Source organism: Cryptomeria japonica, chromosome 7, assembly GCF_030272615.1.
Source record: "Cryptomeria japonica chromosome 7, Sugi_1.0, whole genome shotgun sequence".
In the NCBI taxonomy this organism is placed as follows: domain Eukaryota; kingdom Viridiplantae; phylum Streptophyta; class Pinopsida; order Cupressales; family Cupressaceae; genus Cryptomeria; species Cryptomeria japonica.
Window position 1 is genome coordinate 792,621,487 of NC_081411.1, and position 20,452 is coordinate 792,641,938.

General features: G+C 38.0%; 1 protein-coding gene across 1 annotated transcript; it reads left to right on the top strand.

Moving 5' to 3' along the window:
• Positions 1 to 225: 225 nt before the first annotated feature.
• On the top strand, positions 226 to 2,201 carry LOC131068945 (receptor like protein 29). The gene has a single exon (XM_058004231.2). It carries the CDS (start codon positions 423 to 425, stop codon positions 1,809 to 1,811), a length of 1,389 nt encoding a protein of 462 aa, XP_057860214.2. The 5' UTR covers positions 226 to 422; the 3' UTR covers positions 1,812 to 2,201.
• The last annotated feature ends 18,251 nt before the right edge of the window (positions 2,202 to 20,452 follow it).

Consider the following 20,452-nt stretch of genomic DNA (forward strand, 5'->3'; position numbering starts at 1 on the left):
GCCATGTCTAAAGGAATTGACCTTAATTAGCCTAATAGTGAAAAGCACACTCTTTTTGAAAACTTCACAAATTTGAAAAGACAACTTTGCAGGAACAGGACCTTAAGTTGAAGGAGAGACTTCGAGATATTGGAAGGACAGAAGTAGAAAAAATAAGATGTTTTTAGATCTTAATGATCAGAAGATCTAATCCCAATTTGGCTAAGAATGGAGCCTAAAATTGTTCAATGACAGCCACATGCAGTGGCAAACAAGCCGAGGTACACAAGTACACCATTATAGCACTGAACCGTCATATTTTTGTCAGATGACCACATTGTCACTCGGAGCTACAGGAGAAATCTCATCAAGTTTAGTTCTCCTCCAATGCAAACCCAAATCCACTCAGCCCTTACACGAGCCCATCTCAGATATCAGATCCAATGTATTCCTCTGGATTACCCCGGACATACATTTTTGTCATATTTTTTCTATTGCTTGGGAGATCAACCCATCAGAATAAGCCTAGAAATGGGGCAGCAAACCAGTTCAATAGTCCGAAAATGGACCCAAAAGAAACAGAAGCCTTATTTGAAGTGATGGAATCCATATCTACAGATGCAGTGTGGAGGAAAGCACACCCGAAACCTTGTATCAATGGAGTATGGCCTGGATTGGAGTGCAAGCTTGGTGCAGACAAGCTCATGCATGTTACAAGGCTTGACTTTGGCTACAAGCCGAATCCTTCCTGCAAAAAGAATGCCATTTTCCCCTCTTCAATCTTCAAGCTCCAGCATCTGCAGGGGCTCTTCATGTTCCAGTGTTTCATGCATACACACACCACAATTCCTACGGGTTTTCAGAATCTGGCTCCAAGTCTGCAGCAGCTGAGCCTCAGGGCAAACACAGCACTCAGTGGTGAAATCCCCAGTGAGTTGGGTAGCTTAAAAGCATTGCAAGTGCTCACTCTGTCTCAGAACAGTCTCCATGGTTTCATTCCACAGGACTTGGGGAAACTTAGTGCTCTTCTGCATTTGGACTTAAGCTATAATTCATTGAATGGTCCTATTCCAGGGAAAATAGGGAGCTTAAGGGTCTTGAAGGGCCTTGATCTGAGCTACAACAATCTGAGAGGCCCGATTTCTCCATTAGTTGGGAATCTCAAAATGTTGCAGAAGCTGGATTTGAGCTCCAATTCACTCACAGGACACATTCCTGTAGCTCTGGGAAGCCTGAAAAGCATGGAGTTCATTGCTCTCAGCAACAACAAATTTACTGGCATGTTTCCCCCTTCTTTGGTCAACTTACAGAGCCTCCAATACTTTATAATGGATAACAATCCAATGAATTTTCCATTGCCTGCTGAGTTTGGGAGTCTCAGAAGGCTTCAAGAGCTGAGGCTAGCTAATTCAGGTTATAGTGGTCCAATCCCTGTGAGTTATGGCAAGCTCTTGAATCTTAGCTCTCTTTCTTTGGAGAACAACAGGGTCTCTGGTAGCATTCCTCCCTCTCTAGGAAATCTTTCTCACATTTACCACCTCAATCTAAGTGGAAACCTGCTTTCTGGGCCTGTACCTTTCAGTACAGAGTTCTTGCATAGATTGGGGAAGAACATAGACTTAAAGGGCAATGTGGAATTGTGTATTAATGCCTCACATGCTGCGCAGAGTTATCAGTATTTGGGTGTGGGTATCTGTGGATCACCTCTTTTGAATCCCAAGCTTAAATCATCCAAGAAATCTCAAGGATTCTCTTTACATGAAATGCATTGGAGAATGGATATATACATTCTGGGAAGTTGGATTTTGTACCTTCTACTGGCCTGCAAATAAGCTATAATGTGTTATGAAAATCTCCTTGATGCTTTTGCAAGATGGATGAATCTTATGCCAAATACATGAAGACTTGCAGTTCAACACTGATGTTTTGCTGGGCAAAGTGCATCCCCATGATAATGTTTTGCAGATGTTCAGGTAAATCAGCTGGTTGGCATTATTCTTTGTGACACTCCAAATGCACAACTTGAACAAGAAACTTTTCAACTTTCAGTGGGTTTAGTTTTTATGAATAAGAAAGTCTGTAGGCATATTTCTTTTGGTTTGCATATCCATTGTGCATATTGTAGTAATGTATTCAAGTTATTATGGACTGGACTGTTCTTCCATGATCCATCCATCCATGTTATTCTTTGGAATAGATTAAACATCATATTTTTATTTGGATTCTTTGTTTTTTTTGTTAATCTATGTTAGTAGATTTCGACAATCCATCAGACTGTATATATGTTGCTTTTAGATTTGATTACGTGAATTTTTTTTTCATCAATGTTTGAGATCACACTCTGACTCATCATTAGAATGATAGTGAGCATAAGAAAATTAAAAATGACACAAGATTTTTTCAATTTTTTTTAATAGATATTTTCAAAATCAGTGACAGATATTTTCAAAATCAGTGACAGATATTTTCAATATAAATCCATGCAAAGACTATGAGAAATAAAGCAAGATAAGTATAGCTATCAAAAAGTACACCAATTGACAAAACTATATAATTGTTCTAAAACTTTGTGTTTCAGCTGATCATTACTCTCACAGTTGTGAGTTGATAAGGTTTTTCTTCAAATTAAAGTTTATAATGCATTAGTAAAATGGTTTTAGATGAGAAAATATTATTTATTTTTTACACTTTTAATTTTAAGAATAATAGGGAAAAACTTTCAATCCTCAGTAGCTGATATTTTCTGCAATTTTTTTACAGTAATGGTTCTGTCATTGACAGAGACCAATTAAAATGAATATAAATGAACAGAAATTAAATGATATTTTTAATAAGGTGACATGACATGACAATATATGGAATGAGTTTGAACAAGAAACAAGAAGCTACTCCCATTGGGACAAGTTCTGACAGTTGGGAAAGAAATCAACTGTGGAATATGTCACAATTTCACATTTGAAAAACTTAGTTGAATTAATGTGACCATTTAATATCTGACTGACCGTTGAGATTATCACAATGGGGATGCTTTAAGGATGAATGCAAATATTTCTTCATACTCTCACATTGTGAATAGTACATTATTTTGTAAAAAAAATAATTTTTTTAGATGTCTTATTTAGTATCAATTATTGTCTATGTTTCAATTATCTTTATTGGATTCTGTTTATTAAAAGTCTATTAAAAATTCATCTCATGAATAGTCATTCATTTTTTGGAAAAAAAAGTTAGTAATTATATCAATTGTGCAGCTTTATTAGTACCAATACTGCATGATTGTGCAAATTTTTTAGTTGTCAAAGCCAACAAGTAATAGGGCAATAGAGAATATGTTTCGGATGACACTTTGAAATGACCACTTTTTGACTCTTGCATGCATAATGAATCCCTTAATGTTTGTCTTTACTACCGAGAAGCCAAAACAATAGCTATGTGTAGTTAAGTTGCATACAAAGAGTAACCCAAATTTTTTTGTCAAAATCCAATGTGTTGTTTAGGATCTTGTGGTGCACAAATTTGTATACTCTAGTTTAAATTAATTTAGATTAATATTATTTGAGGGAGTTTTGTATTAAAACATTATATATTAAGTTAAAATTAAATATGATGGGAAAATCTATTTAATTTTAGGATGATAGAGAAGGAATAATTCCAATGTTAAGAAGATATTAATCATTTTGTATAGGAAAATAGGTAGTCTAGATTTACTCATTGTTTAGAATTATATGATGAGTGGCTAGTATCTTTGAGTTGAATATGTGAATCTCAATCAATTTTGTGTTCATGAATTTGTCACATGGCTCGCAAATATGATCTTTTTGGTTGTACACCTTTGTTGTCTAGTTTGCGTAATTCTCTACTTCGTTCTAATTGTCAAGAACTAGTGGTATTTAAAAATACCTTAAGGAGGCTATCAAATTGCTAGGGGACAAGTTCTATCTAGTCGACCCTTGGGAGAGATTTACTCTACAATTGTGTCAAAAATTGATAGGTGACAAAAAAGCTTGCAAATGTCCAAGATGACAACTCTAAGTAAATAATTTTTGTTTTAATACCCTATGCTTGCACCCAAGACATCAACAAATGAACAATTTTTTCATAATAAAGTGTGACATTAAATATGTGGTGCAGGAGCACCCTTCTAAGGTCTTCCTCCATTTGGATTTTGTTGGGATTTTGCTTCTTTAAGAAGCCATGTAAATGTAATAAGAGCCAAGAGCTCATTGGTCTTGTTTAGGTCCTAGTTTAGGTCCTAGGTTCACAAGTCTAGGTTGAGTTTTCTTTTGGAGTAGAGGGTATGTGTGCCCATTGATGAGTTTGGGGTCCTTTTAGCATGGTTGTGTCCATAGGATAGCCCAATGTAGGCCTAAAAGTCAAGAAAAGCAACATTGCAAAAGTTGCTCAAAAGTTGCAAAAAGTTGCATGACAACTTTTCAAAGTTGTCATGCAACTTTTCCACCTAATAGGTCATAACCTTAGCTTGGCATGGAGAACCCTAACCTTGGCACACAAACCGAGGCAAAGACATTATATATGGTTGCAAACCCTAAAATAATGGGTTGGATGTTAGATTGTACGACCAAAGGAAAAAGACCTTGATTGTGACTGTGTTTTGGTTGCTAGTCGGCACAAATGGAGCAATAAAGGATTGTTAATGGATTGTTTTGGAACTTAAATTGTATTGGGAGTCTTGTTTATTGTCGATACATTCATTTTGAGCACTTATATTAAGTATGTTTTACAAGTTTTGGTGTGTTTGTAAATACTTAGCAAATTTCTTCTTTACTGTCCAGTTTTGGACTGTTTTGTGTAAATGGGTTGACAACTCCTATCCCCATTGTGGAAAGACCATGAAACCATGGGGAATAGGAGTGCAGACCCTGTACAGTATCTCAGAGGAAGCAGGGCCCCTGAAGATGCAGGAAAGCCTTTCAAAGACCCACTCCTAGGCGAGACTAGACTGTGCCCGACTAGGAAGGGTTAAGGTTGCAAAGGTCCGTGAGAGCAAGGAAGGACAAGGAAGGAGGCACCCTTTGGAGGAGTTGTAGAGGGGTGTGTGGAGCATCATTGGTGAGAAGGAGGAGCTTCCACCAATCCAGAAAAGGTGGTGAAGACAACAAACCATCATTGTGACCCTGGCAGGCCTAAAAACCCTCATAAAAATCCTCAAAAACCCCTAAATTCACCTAGGGCAGTGTACGGACACTTGGAGGCCCAAAACTAGGAAAATATTTGAGCCTTTGCCAAATGAATAGTAGTCCCTTTGGGAAGTTTCACAAGTTTGGGCATAGTTTGCAAGAGGGAGCCCTAAAAGTTTGGAATGGAGGCCTAATTGGGGCACATTCCTTGTAGCCCTATTTTGTAGGAAAGAAGCAAAATAGTGAGATCGGTAACAAGTAGGAAGGTCAAAACCTCTTGGGAGCACATGAATGGATGGAAAACTATGTCAAAGACCTGTCCTATCCTTGCTAAGACCTGAGAAGGTGTAGGAAGAGTTAAACCCTTATTAGCCCATGTGAGGGTTATTGAAGCTTGTGAGTAGGTGAGACCTTAGGAGAGGAATCACATGTTGTTGGTGGGTGGATTGGGCAAGGTTGGGGGATTCCACAAGCAAGGGAAGTCCTAGAGACCCTAGGGTGTGGTTGGAACATCTGGTGATCCAAGGAGAGGATCAAAGAGCATAGACTAGGCTAGTCTATCCCATACCCTTTCCCATCAATATGCCACTATACACCCCTACATGCACAAGGTGTTGTGACATAACTCATGACACATTAAGCATGTGGCACCAATACATGAAGCATGGTGACAAAAATACAAGACTAACTCAATCATAAGTCAAGGCTACTTTGGCTGCTCAATATGATTTTACGGATTGTAAAGCCAACAATCTAATTAGATTGTTCTTGGTAGACTCCATTTTAATCAATATCCATGAAGAGTCCTCTGCAAAGAAACTATGGAAGAAAATTGTGAAATATATCAAGCCAAATATTGAGTGATTAAGATTTTCTTGAGGAAGAAATTGTATTCCTTGAGAATGGAAGAGGATGAGAGAACTGCAAACCACCTAGAAACATTCAATATGTTAATGGTAAGTAGTTGGCACCAGTTGGTGTAAAAATGGATGAGGAAGAGAGATGACAGATCTTGTTTTGTTCTTTGCCCGATTCATAGGATTATCTTGTTGTGGTTATTGCGAGTACTTATATAATCTTGAAGGTTTAAGATATTGTGGGTTCATTTCTTTTTAAAGGGATGAGGAGAAAGGTATCCATATGTTTCAAGGAGGGCCTAAATATTTGTAAAAGATTTAAGGAAAAAGGAAAGAAGGAAAGGTGTGATAATTTCAAGTCCAAGGGGAGATCCAAATCTCCTAGAAATTTCAGTAATTAGCAGGAATTACGATAATCATGGACTCTTCCATAAGGAGCGCAAATAAAAAAAGAAGGAAAAGAAGAAATTTAATTATGATTCTGAGTTCAATGTAAGATGGTGATACATTCATTGTAGTTTTGGCCACTCATGCAAGTAATGATGCATAGTTAATTTACTCTAGTGCATATTTCCATTCGACCTCTAATAGAGATTATTTTTTTAAATGTGAATAATTTGATGGAGGTAAGGAGTACTTGGGTGGTGATTCTAATTTAAATATTGTTGGTCATGGTAAAGTTAGAAATTTTTCTAATGGTCAAATAAAAGAGATTAAATGTGTGTTACATATCCCTAGATTAGCACATAATTTTATATATATGATAAAACTAATAGATGTGGGTGTGCAGGTAGTCTCTTCTAATGCAATATGCAAGATAACTAGAGTTGTTAAGGTGATTGCAAGAGATGTCAAATTTGGCACGTTGTATAAGCTTGATTTATATTTTGTTGAGTGCAATATTACTTTTATGAAAAATAATTCGTGCGCTAATTCATTGAAAGAGGTGATGGTTTCATCTACAATGGATGGTCATGGCTTCTAGGTACTCAAGGGTGCTCTTTATTTTGAATCAAAATTATTAGAGAAGACAATGTTATGGCACCAGAGACCTAGCCACATTGGAGAAAAAGATCTATGAAACGTGAAAAATAAAAACCTTGTTGCAGGTTTGATTGATTATAATATGAATTGTGATTTATGTGAGCATTACATTTATGGTAAACAAATACACACTCATTTTTACTTGAGTTCTCATAAATCTTGTTATGTGTTGAATCCTAAACATTCTAATGTTTTTGGTTTTATAGGGGTGAAAGTACAAAGTTGTGTCACACTTTTGTAAAGGAAATGGCTGATGTTGATTCAAATTTTTAAATTAAATCAATAGAAAGTGAAATATATGTTTTGAATTTTGAAATGATGTTAACTAATAAAATGTATATTATTTTGTGTATTTTACGTTTGTAATTAAAAAAAAATAAAAAAAATATTTTGTATATGGTGAAAAACGATGATGATAAACTATTGCAAAACCACCAAAGATCCAACTACAATAAAACCCTAGTTCTACAACAAAGCATTCACCATAAACCAATGAAGAAACCTAAGAACATGCAAATCAATAAATGAAACAATAATACCATTCACATGCCAAGTAGGGTTTGATCTCCGTTGTCTTCTATCTCCATTGATCTTGTTTGATATATTTGCTCTTAGATTTTGTTTGTGTACAAGAGCTCAACAAAGAACGGATTGTGGTTGTGAAGTTGCTTGATCACTAGAAGGCTTGATTGCATATGTCGTTAGATTGTTGGATTAGGATTGTGAAAGGAAGAGGGTATCCTCTTATATAGAAGACACTTTAGAAAATGGAGGGATAAGATTAAGAGGTGAAAGAATAAATGGTAGGCTAGGATTAAAGGGTAGGTAAAGAAATAATAAAATATGAAGGGGGTAGGTAAGATAAATGACATGTGTCATAGAGGGAAAAAGCTAATGAATTATTAAATAAATAAATATTTATTTAATTAATAGAATAAGTGAGACTGATTAAATAAATAAAATATTTATTTAAATAGGGAAGGCTAGAAGAGGAAATTAAATAAATAAATATTTATTTAATTAATAGAAGGTTTAGGATAAAATTAAATAAATAAATAAATAAATATATTTAATTAAGATAGGACAATTTTAGGTGTCTACAGTTTGCCCCTCTTTCAGACAATGCAGCTTGTCGTGTTGGCTCAAAGAAGATAAAATAAACTGATACAAATTTTTCCCCAAGATGAGAATGATACCCATACATAGAGAGTTGTGTATGATAGGGAGGGGGATGCAAATGTGCTACGATGAGTCTTTTGAGACCTAGAGCTAGAGCTGAGGACAATACACTTGAGCTGGGAGGTCATGTACACCAATGGATAGACCTTGGTGGCAATGGTGGGAGGGGTTATCAGCAGGTTCCTATGTTCAGACAGAGCTACTTGCGGGATGGGAATAAGGTGGGGGAAGGCACTAGAGATCTTGTTGACAGAGAGGACCAAGTTTGCATGGGGTCCATGCATACTAGCACACTTGTATCATGAGATCCATCAGTTTGTGTACCTTGATGGTTGTCGATTGGTGTGCAGGGTTACACTGTTACAAGTATGGGCCTATGAGCATATAGTGATGACGAGGCCTATTCATTTCAGGTTCAGAGGGCATGACCAAACATATGTACATTTGTATAGCATGATCACTTCCCAGCCACATATTGGGAAGGTAGAGTACTAGTGACGGGTTATAAATGATATAGCTAGTGTTACATGGAGGTCATATCTGGATTGTGAGGCTTGGGAGGAGGATGCGAGAGAGCTAGTACCATTTTGTTTCCGTAGCACATATCTCATTGGGAGGACTCCCTACATTTTAGACAAACATTTGATTGACAGGGTTACTTGATAGTTCGATAGAGTACAACAAATGCCCTAGGGTTCAAGAGAGTTTGCACAGATAGTTAGAGAGCAAGTCCATTAGGGACCAATTTTATCATATGATGTCGCTCTCAGACAATTTTAAGAGATGATTCCTATGCCTTGGGATCTATTACTAGATCTAGTTGATGTTGGGATGATAGAAGAGTATGCAGCCTATTTTGAGGCACATCCATTTCCACGATTGACAAGCCCAAGGGAGACAGTATCAGGGTTAGATGACGATGATGATGATAACGAGGATGGGGGTGGATGGTGGAGGTGACGAAGGAGAGGATGGTAGAGACATGGAGGGTGGGGAGAGGGAGCCTAGGGAGGAGATAGGGAGGGAGGCAAACCGTTGAGGCCACACAGAGGGAGAGAGGGACATCCATTACAGGTTGCACCTCATATATAGGCATAGGTTCAAGGTGGACAGGTAAAGAGGGGACAGGTACAGGATGAGAAGGACATGCATATGCAAGAGGAGGAAAGGGTTGGAGGGGATGAGGAGGAAGATGAGTTGCTCATGCTCAGGGAGTTCACATAGGGCCAGGACAATGAGATTGACGATCTTGAGAAAGAGGTGACTCAATTGAGGCGACATCTACAAGAGGTCATAGGAGAGAGGGACATGGCCATCCAACAATACACAGTCGTAGAGGATGCACTAAGGATAGCCAGGGCCACGCTATAGGGAGACACAAGGTCAAGCTATGCATATGACATCTGGGAAGGGGAGGAGATATTCTGCTGGCAAAGTTTGCATGAGGCAACAATGCTACCCTACCTTAGAGCAGGCAGTTATAGATGGGCATCCCTCTCTACGACAGTAGGTCGGGAGGAACATAGGGAATCTAGTTGTGGGGTTATGGGTCCTCCACCACCACTAGTGGGGTCAATAAGAGGAGGCTGATGAGATGATCCAGGGGTTGGTCCTGTTGGAAATGTGCCTCTAATTCACTTGACCTTTGTTCATACTGATCGGGTTAACTCTGGCCGATGAAACAATGTGAATAAAATTTGTGAGCTCTTTCGGCATAACCTTTGCCGATGAACTCAACATAACGAAGCTCAGAGTAGTAGGTTTGGAGTCATCTTGATGACCCGATGAAGTCGTCTTTGATCATTGGGGTAGCATCGATTATTAGATGGACAAAAGGATAAAAGGCGTGCAGGTTAGATCTAGATCCAACGGTCGTCGCTATACCGCATGGGCGAGATGAACGAATTTTATCTATCACGGCTTGGCGACTGATAAGTGAGTGGTCCAGGTGAGATAAGGGTCATGCAAATTGAAATGATTGAACGACGATCAAGGTTGATCCAACGGTGGTCATTAGGTCATGATGGGAAACTGCTCGTTAGTATATCCCTCGTGACATGGCGACCAAGTGGTGGGACCCGACAAGAGAGCGGCTAAGGCGAGTTAAAGGTCGAGCAGATCACAGATGATTGGACGACGATCGTAGAAGATCCAATGGAGGTCACTAGGTCGCGATGGGAAATTTCTCGTTAGACTTTCCATCGCGACCCAACGATAAAGAAGAATTCTAGGTGGTTAGTGAGGTCGTGCTAAGGTGTTAGGGCAAGGACCCCGGAACCAATTAGGGGGTGCCACGTGGCAGAGCGTAGAGAGAGATCGAAGTGTCATCAAAGATCAGAAGAACTGATTGTTTGCTACGCCGATGCCCAATGAGGTCGCCTTCAGCGATCGGGTTGATATCATCAAACTAGAGTCCAAAAGTTAAACACTTGGACATTAAAGATGGTCTTGTTGGTGTATGTGAATACGAACCGACCTGACTTTCTGGTGCATATGGGATATTGTATTTCTCATGAATGTAGACCGATGCAGACAGTTAGACTTCAAACCGTTGATGCAGTTGCTCAGATGAACTGTCAACAATTTGTTATATGTAGTCATTGGATAACTATGGTGTATGACTGATATCTGGTAGCCGATTGTAGTGTCCAGTTTATGAATCCGAGAATGAATACCTATAGTTGTAGGCTGAAACTTTATTGTAAATTTATTTACTGGAAAATAAAGTGTCGAGCTGTTGGTGGTGGGTTTTTTCCCGAAAGGGTTTTCCCATGTAAGTCTTGGTGTTCTGTCTCTGTGTTGATTCTATGTGTTTTGTCTATGTTGTTCTTAACGTCCTGTAAAAGTTTTAAACTGCATTTCTGTACGATTTCCCCTACTAATTGACATTCAGAAGGTGTTTCTGCATTGTTCTTTCCTTACAAGTGGTATCAGAGCTTGGCTCGTTTTGTTATTCTTGTTGGGTAGGGTTAGTTTTTTGTGTCAGTTCTGTTTTAGTGGGAGTCTTGCAGAGTGTCTACTTATTTTTTTTATTGGTTAAGATGGCGAGTACCTCAGGGCGCATAGACATGGAGAAATTTAATGGTTCCAGTTTCGAACTGTGGAAACTCAAGATGGAAGACTTGTTGGTCGACCAAGACCTTTGGATTGCTATGTATGGGCAAAAACCTACAGGCATGAAGCAAGAGGATTGGGAATTAGCCAACCAGAAAGCAAGGGGTCTAATTAGGCTATGTCTTGCTGGTTCTATTCCGTTAAAAGTCCATGAGGAGAAGACTACACATCTTCTCTGGAATAAGTTGGGAGATATTTATCAAGGCAAATCCTTGGTGAATAATCTTTTCTTGAGGAAGAAGTTGTACTCTCTGAAGATGGATGCGAGAACACCATTGATAGACCACTTGAATGCATTCAATATGGTTCTTGCACAATTGACCTCTATTGGTGTGTCCATTTAGGAAGAAGAACGTTGCATGCTACTGTTATGTTCATTGCCTGTCTCTTGGGATCACTTAGTGATGGCTATTGGTAGTACTACGACCTAGTTCAAGATGGATACTGTGGTTAATACTCTTTTGTCAGAAGAAATTAGAAAGAAGTCTTCTAAGGGGACAAAAGATGCACTCTATGTTCGAGGCAGACTGAAGGACAAAGACAAGAAGAAAGGAAAGAAGTCCAAGTCCAAGTCTCAAGAGAGATCAAAATCTCTAGGCAAGAAATCAAAGGTGAAGTGCTAGAACTGTGGGCAAAAAGGGCATATCCGAAAGGATTGCAAGGAGGAGAAGAAGAAGAAGAAGAAGTATTCTGACACTGAATCTTCTCAGAGTGATGCAGGTGCATTTGTCACAGCCCTGGCAGTGCCTACCTCAGATGACACCTGGTTAGTAGATTTTGGTACATCTTTTCACATGACCTCTCACAAGGAGTGGTTCTCAAAGTATGAACCGTATGCTGGTGGAAAGGTATACTTGGCTAGTGATTCTACGTTGGAGATTATAGGGAGAGGCAGAATTAAAATTCAATTCCCAGATGGTAGAGTGAAGGGGATCAATGGAGTTCTTCATATACCAAGTCTGGCAATAAACCTTCTCTCTGTAAGTAAACTTAATGATGCTGGAGTACAAGTTACATTTGTATCTAGTGGTTGCAAGATGACTAGGGATTTCATTGTTTTGGCAAAGGGTGATAGCATTGGTACACTGTATAAGTTAAATGTTGAACCTATATGTTGTAATGTAACCTTTGAAAAGTATGTTAAGACAACTGTAATGATGCATAATGCTAATTCATTGGAAGCTAAACTTCCTGCTGAGAAAACAATGCCCTGGCATAATAGGTTAGGCCACATAGGTGAAAAAGGTTTAAAAACCTTGAATAATAAGAATCTGGTTGAAGGTCTAGATGATTGTAGTTTTGAGTTCAATTTCTGCGAACACTGCATATATGGAAAACATAACCGTGTCCAGTTTTATTCCAGTTCTCATAAATCTTTTGACATTTTGGATTATGTTCACTCTAATGTGTTTGGTCCAATGGATATTCCTTCTCTATCTAAGTCTAAGTACTATGTATCTTTTGTAGATGATTATTCAAGAAGGACATTTGTGTACTTTCTTAAAAGTAAATCAGAAGTGTTCAGTCGGTTTAAGGAGTTTAAGAACCTTGTTGAAAATCAGACTGGGAGAAGGATTAAATGTTTAAGAACATACAACGGTGGTGAATACTATAGTGCATATTTTGACAAGTACTGTGTTGATAATGGAATTAAGAGACATAAGACTGTACCTTACACTCCACAACAAAATGGAGTTGCTGAAAGGTTGAATCGGTCTCTATTGGAGAAAACAAGAAGCATGTTGAGCGGAGCAGGGCTAGAACAAAAATTCTAGGCTGAAGCAGTTGCTACAACTTGTTACTTGCTGAATCGTTCTCCTACTTCAGCATTGGTTGACAAAACACCTATGGAAGATTGGTCTGGTAAGAAACCTTCTTTAAGGCACCTTCATGTTTCTAGTGCAAAGGCATATGCTCATATGCCTAATGTTAATAGATCTAAGTTGGATAACAAAGCTATGAAATGTATCTTCATTGGCTATGGAGTTGGTGTGAAAGGATACAAACTTTGGAATCTAGTGACTGATAAGGTTATGTATAACAGAAGTGTGATTTTTCATGAGCTGAAACCTATGTCACTAGATCACAACATAGGAAAGCAAGGAGAAGTTGAGGTTGAAATTCCTCTAGCTAAGGAAGAATCTCCAGAGATACCTGAAGATGAGGAGAGTTCAAGCAGTTCAAGTTGTTCTGAAGAAGAACATGATGATGAGCCTCTTGTTGAACCTCAAGAAGCCTCAACACCAGAGTTGAGAAGATCTACTTGAGAGAGGCGACAACCTAATAGGTATACACCTAATAAGTACAGTCACTTTATGTTGAATGTTAATTGTGCTTATGCTTTACTTGTAGATACTGATGAGCCTAGGACTATCAAAGAAGCTATTAAGATGCCTAATTCAGATTCCTAGTTGGAAGCCATGAATGATGAAATGTCATCTTTGGACAAAAATGGAACTTGGGATTTGACATCATTGCCTAAAGGCAGAAAGCCTGTGGGCTGCAAGTGGGTCTTCAAAAGGAAGTATGGTCCAGATGGCAACATTGACAAGTACAAAGCAAGATTGGTTGCAAAGGGGTATTCTCAAAAGGAAGGTATTGACTATGGAGAGATCCTTTCTCCTATGGCTAAGTTGACATCTATCAGATTTCTTTTGTCACTTGCAGCAGCATATGATAGGGAGATTGAGCAGATGGATGTGAAGACAACATTTCTTCATGGTGACCTTGAAGAATTAGATTTATATGTCTTAGCCTAAGCACTTTGTGAAAAAGGGTAAAGAACACTTGGTTTGCAGACTCAAGAAGTCTCTGTACGGTTTGAAATAGTCTCCCAGAATGTGGTATAAAAAATATGATTCATTTGTTTTGTCCTTGGGATTTGTGAGATCAAAGGTTGATCATTGTGTTTACTACAAAATTGAAGGTGATAGGATTCTTATCATAGCTTTGTATGTAGAGGATATGTTGTTCATAGGAAATACAAAAGGTATGATCTCAGATTTAAAATCTCAACTATCTGTGAAATTTGAAATGAAGGACTTAGGAGCAGCAAATTACATTCTGGGAATGGAGATCAAAAGGGATAGATCTAAGAGGAAACTTTGGCTCAGCCAGAGAAATTATATAACCAATGTTCTTGATAGATTTCATGTGTCTGATTGTAAATCATAGGTTGTTCCCATCTTGTAGGGAACTAAATTAACTGTGCATGACAGTCTGAAATATCCAAAGGAGATTGCTGACATGAAAACATCCCTTATGCAAGTGCTATTAGCAACTTGATGTATGCTATGATATGTACAAGACCTGACATTGCCCAACCAGTGGGAGTTCTTAGCAGGTTTATGTCAAATCCAGGAAGGCTGCATTGGGATGTTGTAAAAAGGGTGTTTAGATATCTGAAGGGAACTTCAGATTTTGCTTTGTGCTATCATGGTCATTTTGATGAGTCAAAGAAAACTCTAAGTGTATGTGGTTTTGTGGATTTTGATTGGGCAGGAGACATAGATAGTAGAAGATCCACCGGTGGATATGTTTTTGTCATGAATGGTGGAGCAATTAGTTGGATGAGAAAATGACAACCTTTAGTCACTTTGTCCACTACAGAGGCATAATACATGGTGGCCACACATGCTTGTAAAGAAGTTGTCTGGCTTAGGCGTTTGAGTTTAGATATTGGTTTTGATGCAGATCAGGTTGAAATTTGGAGTGATAGTCAGAGTGTCATATGATGGCAAAGAATCCTACTTTCCATGCCAGATCGAAGCATATTGATGTTCAGTATCACTTTGTTCATGAGATGGTGGAAGATGGAAAAGTTTATCTTAACAAGGTAGACACTTTGGAAAATGTTGCAGACGTCTTGATGAAACCTGTGAGCACTCACAAGTTCATGTGGTGTTCTAATTCTATGGGTCTTGATACCCATGTTTCTCTGTAACATTTGGAATGGTAATCAGTCCAGTGAATTCATCGTCAAGTGGGAGTTTGTTGGAAATGTGCCTCTAATTCACTTGACCTTTGTTCATAGTGATCGGGTTAACTCTGGCCAATGAAATAGTGTGAAGAAAATCTACGAGCTCTTTCAACACAACCTTTGTTGATGAAATCGACATAACGAAGCTCGAAGTAGCAGGTTTGGAGTCATGTCGATGACCCGACAAAGTCATCTTCGGTCATCGGGGTAGCATCGATTATTAGATGGACGAAAGGATAAAAGGTGTGCAAGTTAGATCTAGATCCAATGGTCGTCGCTATACCGCATGGGCGAGATGCACGAAGTTTATCTATCGCGGATTGGTGACTGATAAGTGAGTGGTCCAAGTGAGATAAGGGTCATGCAAATTGAAATGATTGAACGGTGATCAAGGTTGATCCAACGGTGGTCGTTAGGTCGCGATGGGAAACTTCTCGTTAGTATATCCATCATGATATGGCGACCAAGTGGTGGGACTTGAAAAAAGAGAGGCTAAGGTGAATTAAAGGTCGAGCAGATCACAGATGATCGGACGACGATTGCAGAAGATCCAATGGTGGTCGCTAGGTCACGATTGGAAATTGCTCATTAGACTTTCCATCGCGACCCAACGACAAAGAAGAATTTTGGGCAGTTAGTGAGGTCGTGCTAAGATGTTAGGGCAGGGACCTCAGAATCAATCAGGGGGTGCCACGTGGTAGAGCGCAAAGAGAGATTGGAAGAACTGGTTGTTTTCTACATCAATGCCCGATGAGGTCGCCTCATCGGGCGCCTTCGGCGATCAGGTTGATATCGTCAAATTGGAGTCCAAAAGCTAAACACTTGGACATTAAAGATGGTCTTGTTGGTGTATGTGAATATGAACCGACCCGACTTTCTAGTGCATATGGGATATTGTGTTTGTCATGCATGCATACCGATGCAGACGGTTAGACTTCAAACCATTTATGCAGTTGCTCAGATGAACTATCGACAATTTGTTATATGTAGCCATTAGATAGCTATGGTGTATGACTGATATCTGGTAGCCGATTGTAGTGTCCAGTTTGTAAATCTGAGAACGAATACCTTTTTGGCATTCTACACTCTAGTGAGAAATGATGGTGTTGTCATTGATGGCAACCTACTGACAACCTTGTGGATATCTTCAGGCACCGGCACCGGTAGGCATCGGCACCGATAGACACTTCACCGACAACGACAACAATGTATACCGACACCCCAGCCGACAGGATTTTATTTATTGTATTTAATTGTAAATATCTTTTGTAAAGCCGACGTGGCATATTGTAATAAGACTCATATATGTATGAGATCTTGAAAATCATTTTAATATAGAACATAGGATGGACACATGGTAGAAGTGATGAGCGAATATTAAGGCATATTTTGTTTAAGGTTTATGGTTATAGGATGAGCTTAAATCAGTACTGAACCTAGCATAGCAGATGCTGAATTGTAGCAGTACATTATATTGGATTCTCATAGTCCATTTGTAAGTCAGTGAGACTTCCTTTTTGTGATTGAGCAGTGAGCTCTAGGAAGTTGGCCTTCCTACATGTGCAGGCCCCTCTTGTAAGTAATATCCATTCATTGGCTAGTGAGTGAATATTGTGGGTCACAAATCCCACCGAGGTTTTTCCCACACCGGGTTTCCTCGTTAAATATCTTATGTTATGGTGTGTTTTCTATGTTGCCTTTACTGTTCTTATTTACTACATTAATTCTTGTTTACTGGTACATTGTTTTGGAATACAAAATACTTAATAAGGTTAAAGAATCTGTTAACCAGTTAGATACTGATTCACCCCCCCTCTTAGTATCTTTGGGACTATCATCAATCCTAACAATTGGTATTAGAGTCTGGTCCTCTATTTTCAAAAGTCTAACAGCTTGAGGAAGATTCTGACACCGGTATAGATGGAGAACTTAAGAAAGCAATTAGAAGGAGCTCTTGTGGACTATGATGCAGAGAAGTTGAAAAATATCAAACTTGAAGATGATCTAAGGACTGCACAGGTATTCATTCAAGGACTTCAGGAGAACCTCACTATTGCTAGAAATAAGAGAAAATAACTTCATGAGAAGATGCAGAGTGATGATGATGAAAAGGAAACTCTTAATGAGCTTTTAAGCAAGATGAGGCAAGAAAACATGACTATGAGATTTTGTAAAGACATTGAAGACAAAAAGAAGAATGAAGATTGTAGCTAGGAATTCAGAAATCATCACAAGCAAATTAAAATACTAATCTAGCTCAATCACAAAAGCTAAAATGCAGTGATCTATCCTAAACACACTCAATAAAGACATGAAAATGAAACATTCAAAAATAGAGATTATGCAAACCAAATGTAGATCTGAATGCTTCCTTCATGCGGCTCCATTGTCCTTCTTTCTTCTCCAAATAGCCTTTGTTTGTGGATCTCACCTACTAGTGCATGATCATGATATAAAAGCAAGTAGACAAGATGATTGCTCAAGAGTACTCGAAGCGTGATTGATTAGAAATTCGATAATCTGATTATTCTCATTCTGATTAGCCAAGATTGAAGAAATTCATCCAATTTATAGACAAATTGGAGAGATGATCAAATTAGCATGATTCAATTCAAATGGAAATTGCAAATCAATTATGTCAATTATGACAAATTATGACAAATTATGCACTTTCTATGCAAAATTGATTGATTGATAATTATGACAAAATTATGACAACCTTCTATGACAAAATTATGACAACCTTCTATGTCAAAATTGATTGATTCTCAATTATGACAAATTATGACAAATTGAAATGTCATTCCCATGAAATTAGGAGAAAAATAGGAGGAAATTGAAATTAAGAATTTAGAAAATTAGAAAATTAGAAAAAGAGGAATAAAGAAATTAGGAATTAAGAAATTGATGAAAATTAGAAATTAGGTAAATTAATTAATAATTTGTCATTTATTAATTAATTCACAAAAAGAGGAATAATTAGCCAATTAAATGAACATTTAATTGTGACAAGAAGACTTAGGATAAATAAATAATTTATTAATCCCAAAGGGAGAAATGACAAACAAGGTTACATGATTAAATCACGAAACCCTAGAAGATGAATTAGGTCTTGATGAAAGATAATTGACTCGATCATGATTCTGATTAACAAAGGATCAATGTGATAAATGATCTGATTGATAAATGCGCCAATTGACGAGGAAAAATGACAAATTGATCCAAATTGACATAATTGAGACAGACAACAATCGATGGCAAATTGATCGCAAAATGACAAAATTGACAAGAGGACAAGGATCGATGACAAAATAGATTGCAAGATGACAAGATTGAAAATGACCACGATCGATGATAAATCGATCGCAAAATGACAAGATTGAACATGACAACGATCAATGACAAATCGATCGTAAAACGACAATATTGAAAATGATAAGGATTGATGACAAAATGACAAGATTGATAAGAGAACAAAACCCTAATTAGGATTGACGATGTCCAAAATGATGACAAATGAGCACGCACATTGATGCGACAGGATAAGATCGATCAAAATCATGACTGGAGAGTGTTGTCGACAAGACCAAATTTGAAAGTAAGACGAATGAAGAATGCAGAAGAATGACTCAATGCTTGCAAATGATAAAGACCAAGTGCGTAACATAGGAGAAATGTTAATGCGACGCAAAACTCTAAAATGAGACAATGCGCCAATGTTAAAGTATGACTCCGCAAGCGTTGACCATTTTTAGGTGTCTACATTTTGCCCCTCTTTGAGACAATGCGATTTTAAGCATTGTTTCAAAGAACAATAATGAAAATGCCCCAGACAATGACAATGACATATGCATGCCCCTCAAGGAATTGGTCGGAAAAATCTAGAAAAGAGGCCAAGTGATCAATAAGAATGACAGAAGACGATAGGTTCGAACGGACTGCCAAGACTGACGGAAGAAATGTTAGTAAGAAGAAATTAGATAGAGGACAGTTAGAGATGAAGGAAAACTTGCTTTCACATATTCACATAAGTAGGTGAGAACCTTTATTTATTGTAGCAAAGCGGATGTAGAGCATCGTGGCATTGAAGGCCAGAGCTGAAATGCAACCCTTTTTGCAAAAGACAGACACATCGCAGACAAACAACAATCACAACCAAAAAGAAAAGGACCATGAACCATCCCGGTCTCTCTAAATCACTCAGTGACATCATCGAGCAACATAGGAACATGATCAAAGCCAAAGATAAATCAGTAAAAAGATAAGATGCACAAATGCCAACAAATCAAACAAACATCTTGATCTTCATTGTCAAAAGTTGAAAGTGTTGATAGGACGATCATGCTGTCTGGTTTCAGATCATGCGGTACCCCGTCTAAGATAGGACACAGTCTGGTTTCGAGTATACCACACCCTGTATAAGACCCATGATAGTAGAGACAAGGACAAATGATATTGATGGTGACGTTCGATTGATATGACAATTTTGATCAGTTTGAATGTTTGGTTGATTGAAAAAGTTTACCTGTTTATGCGTGATTTCAGTAAAGCATAGTGTTGGATTGCGTGTCATTGGAGGTATGTTCAACGATCTGTCTATGCACAGAGGGGTTATTCATGTTTTTGTTTTGCTTTTCAATTTTTTATAATTTTTTTGTGTTCATTTTTTTAGGACTTTATTTGACTTTTTAGGGAGTTTTTTCAGGACATTATTTGATTTTTTTAAGATATTTTTCAGGACATTATTTGATTTTTTTGAATTATTTCAGGACATTATTTGATTTTTTTTCAATTTTTTTGGATTATTTAAGGACTTTTTTCAATTTTTATGAGATTTTTTCAAGACATTTTTAAATGTTCTTTTTTGAAGATTTTTTCAAGACATTTTTCAATGCAAAAGTTCCAGTGATCGATCATGACAAGGGGAACACACCCAATGCACATCTGAAAGACATACATAGACCAGGACCAAAACATATGTACAAGAAACCGGAGTATGCAAGACAATGATGTTGACCAATAACAGGCCTGGAATAGAACATTGGGTCAAGACAAAGATAGACGTGAGAAACCAGCCGAGAGAAAGCATAGCTTAGAGGTCATGACAGATGACGAAGCAACGATCTCATTTTACACATGGCGCCTGTTTGCCAGGTTTTCAC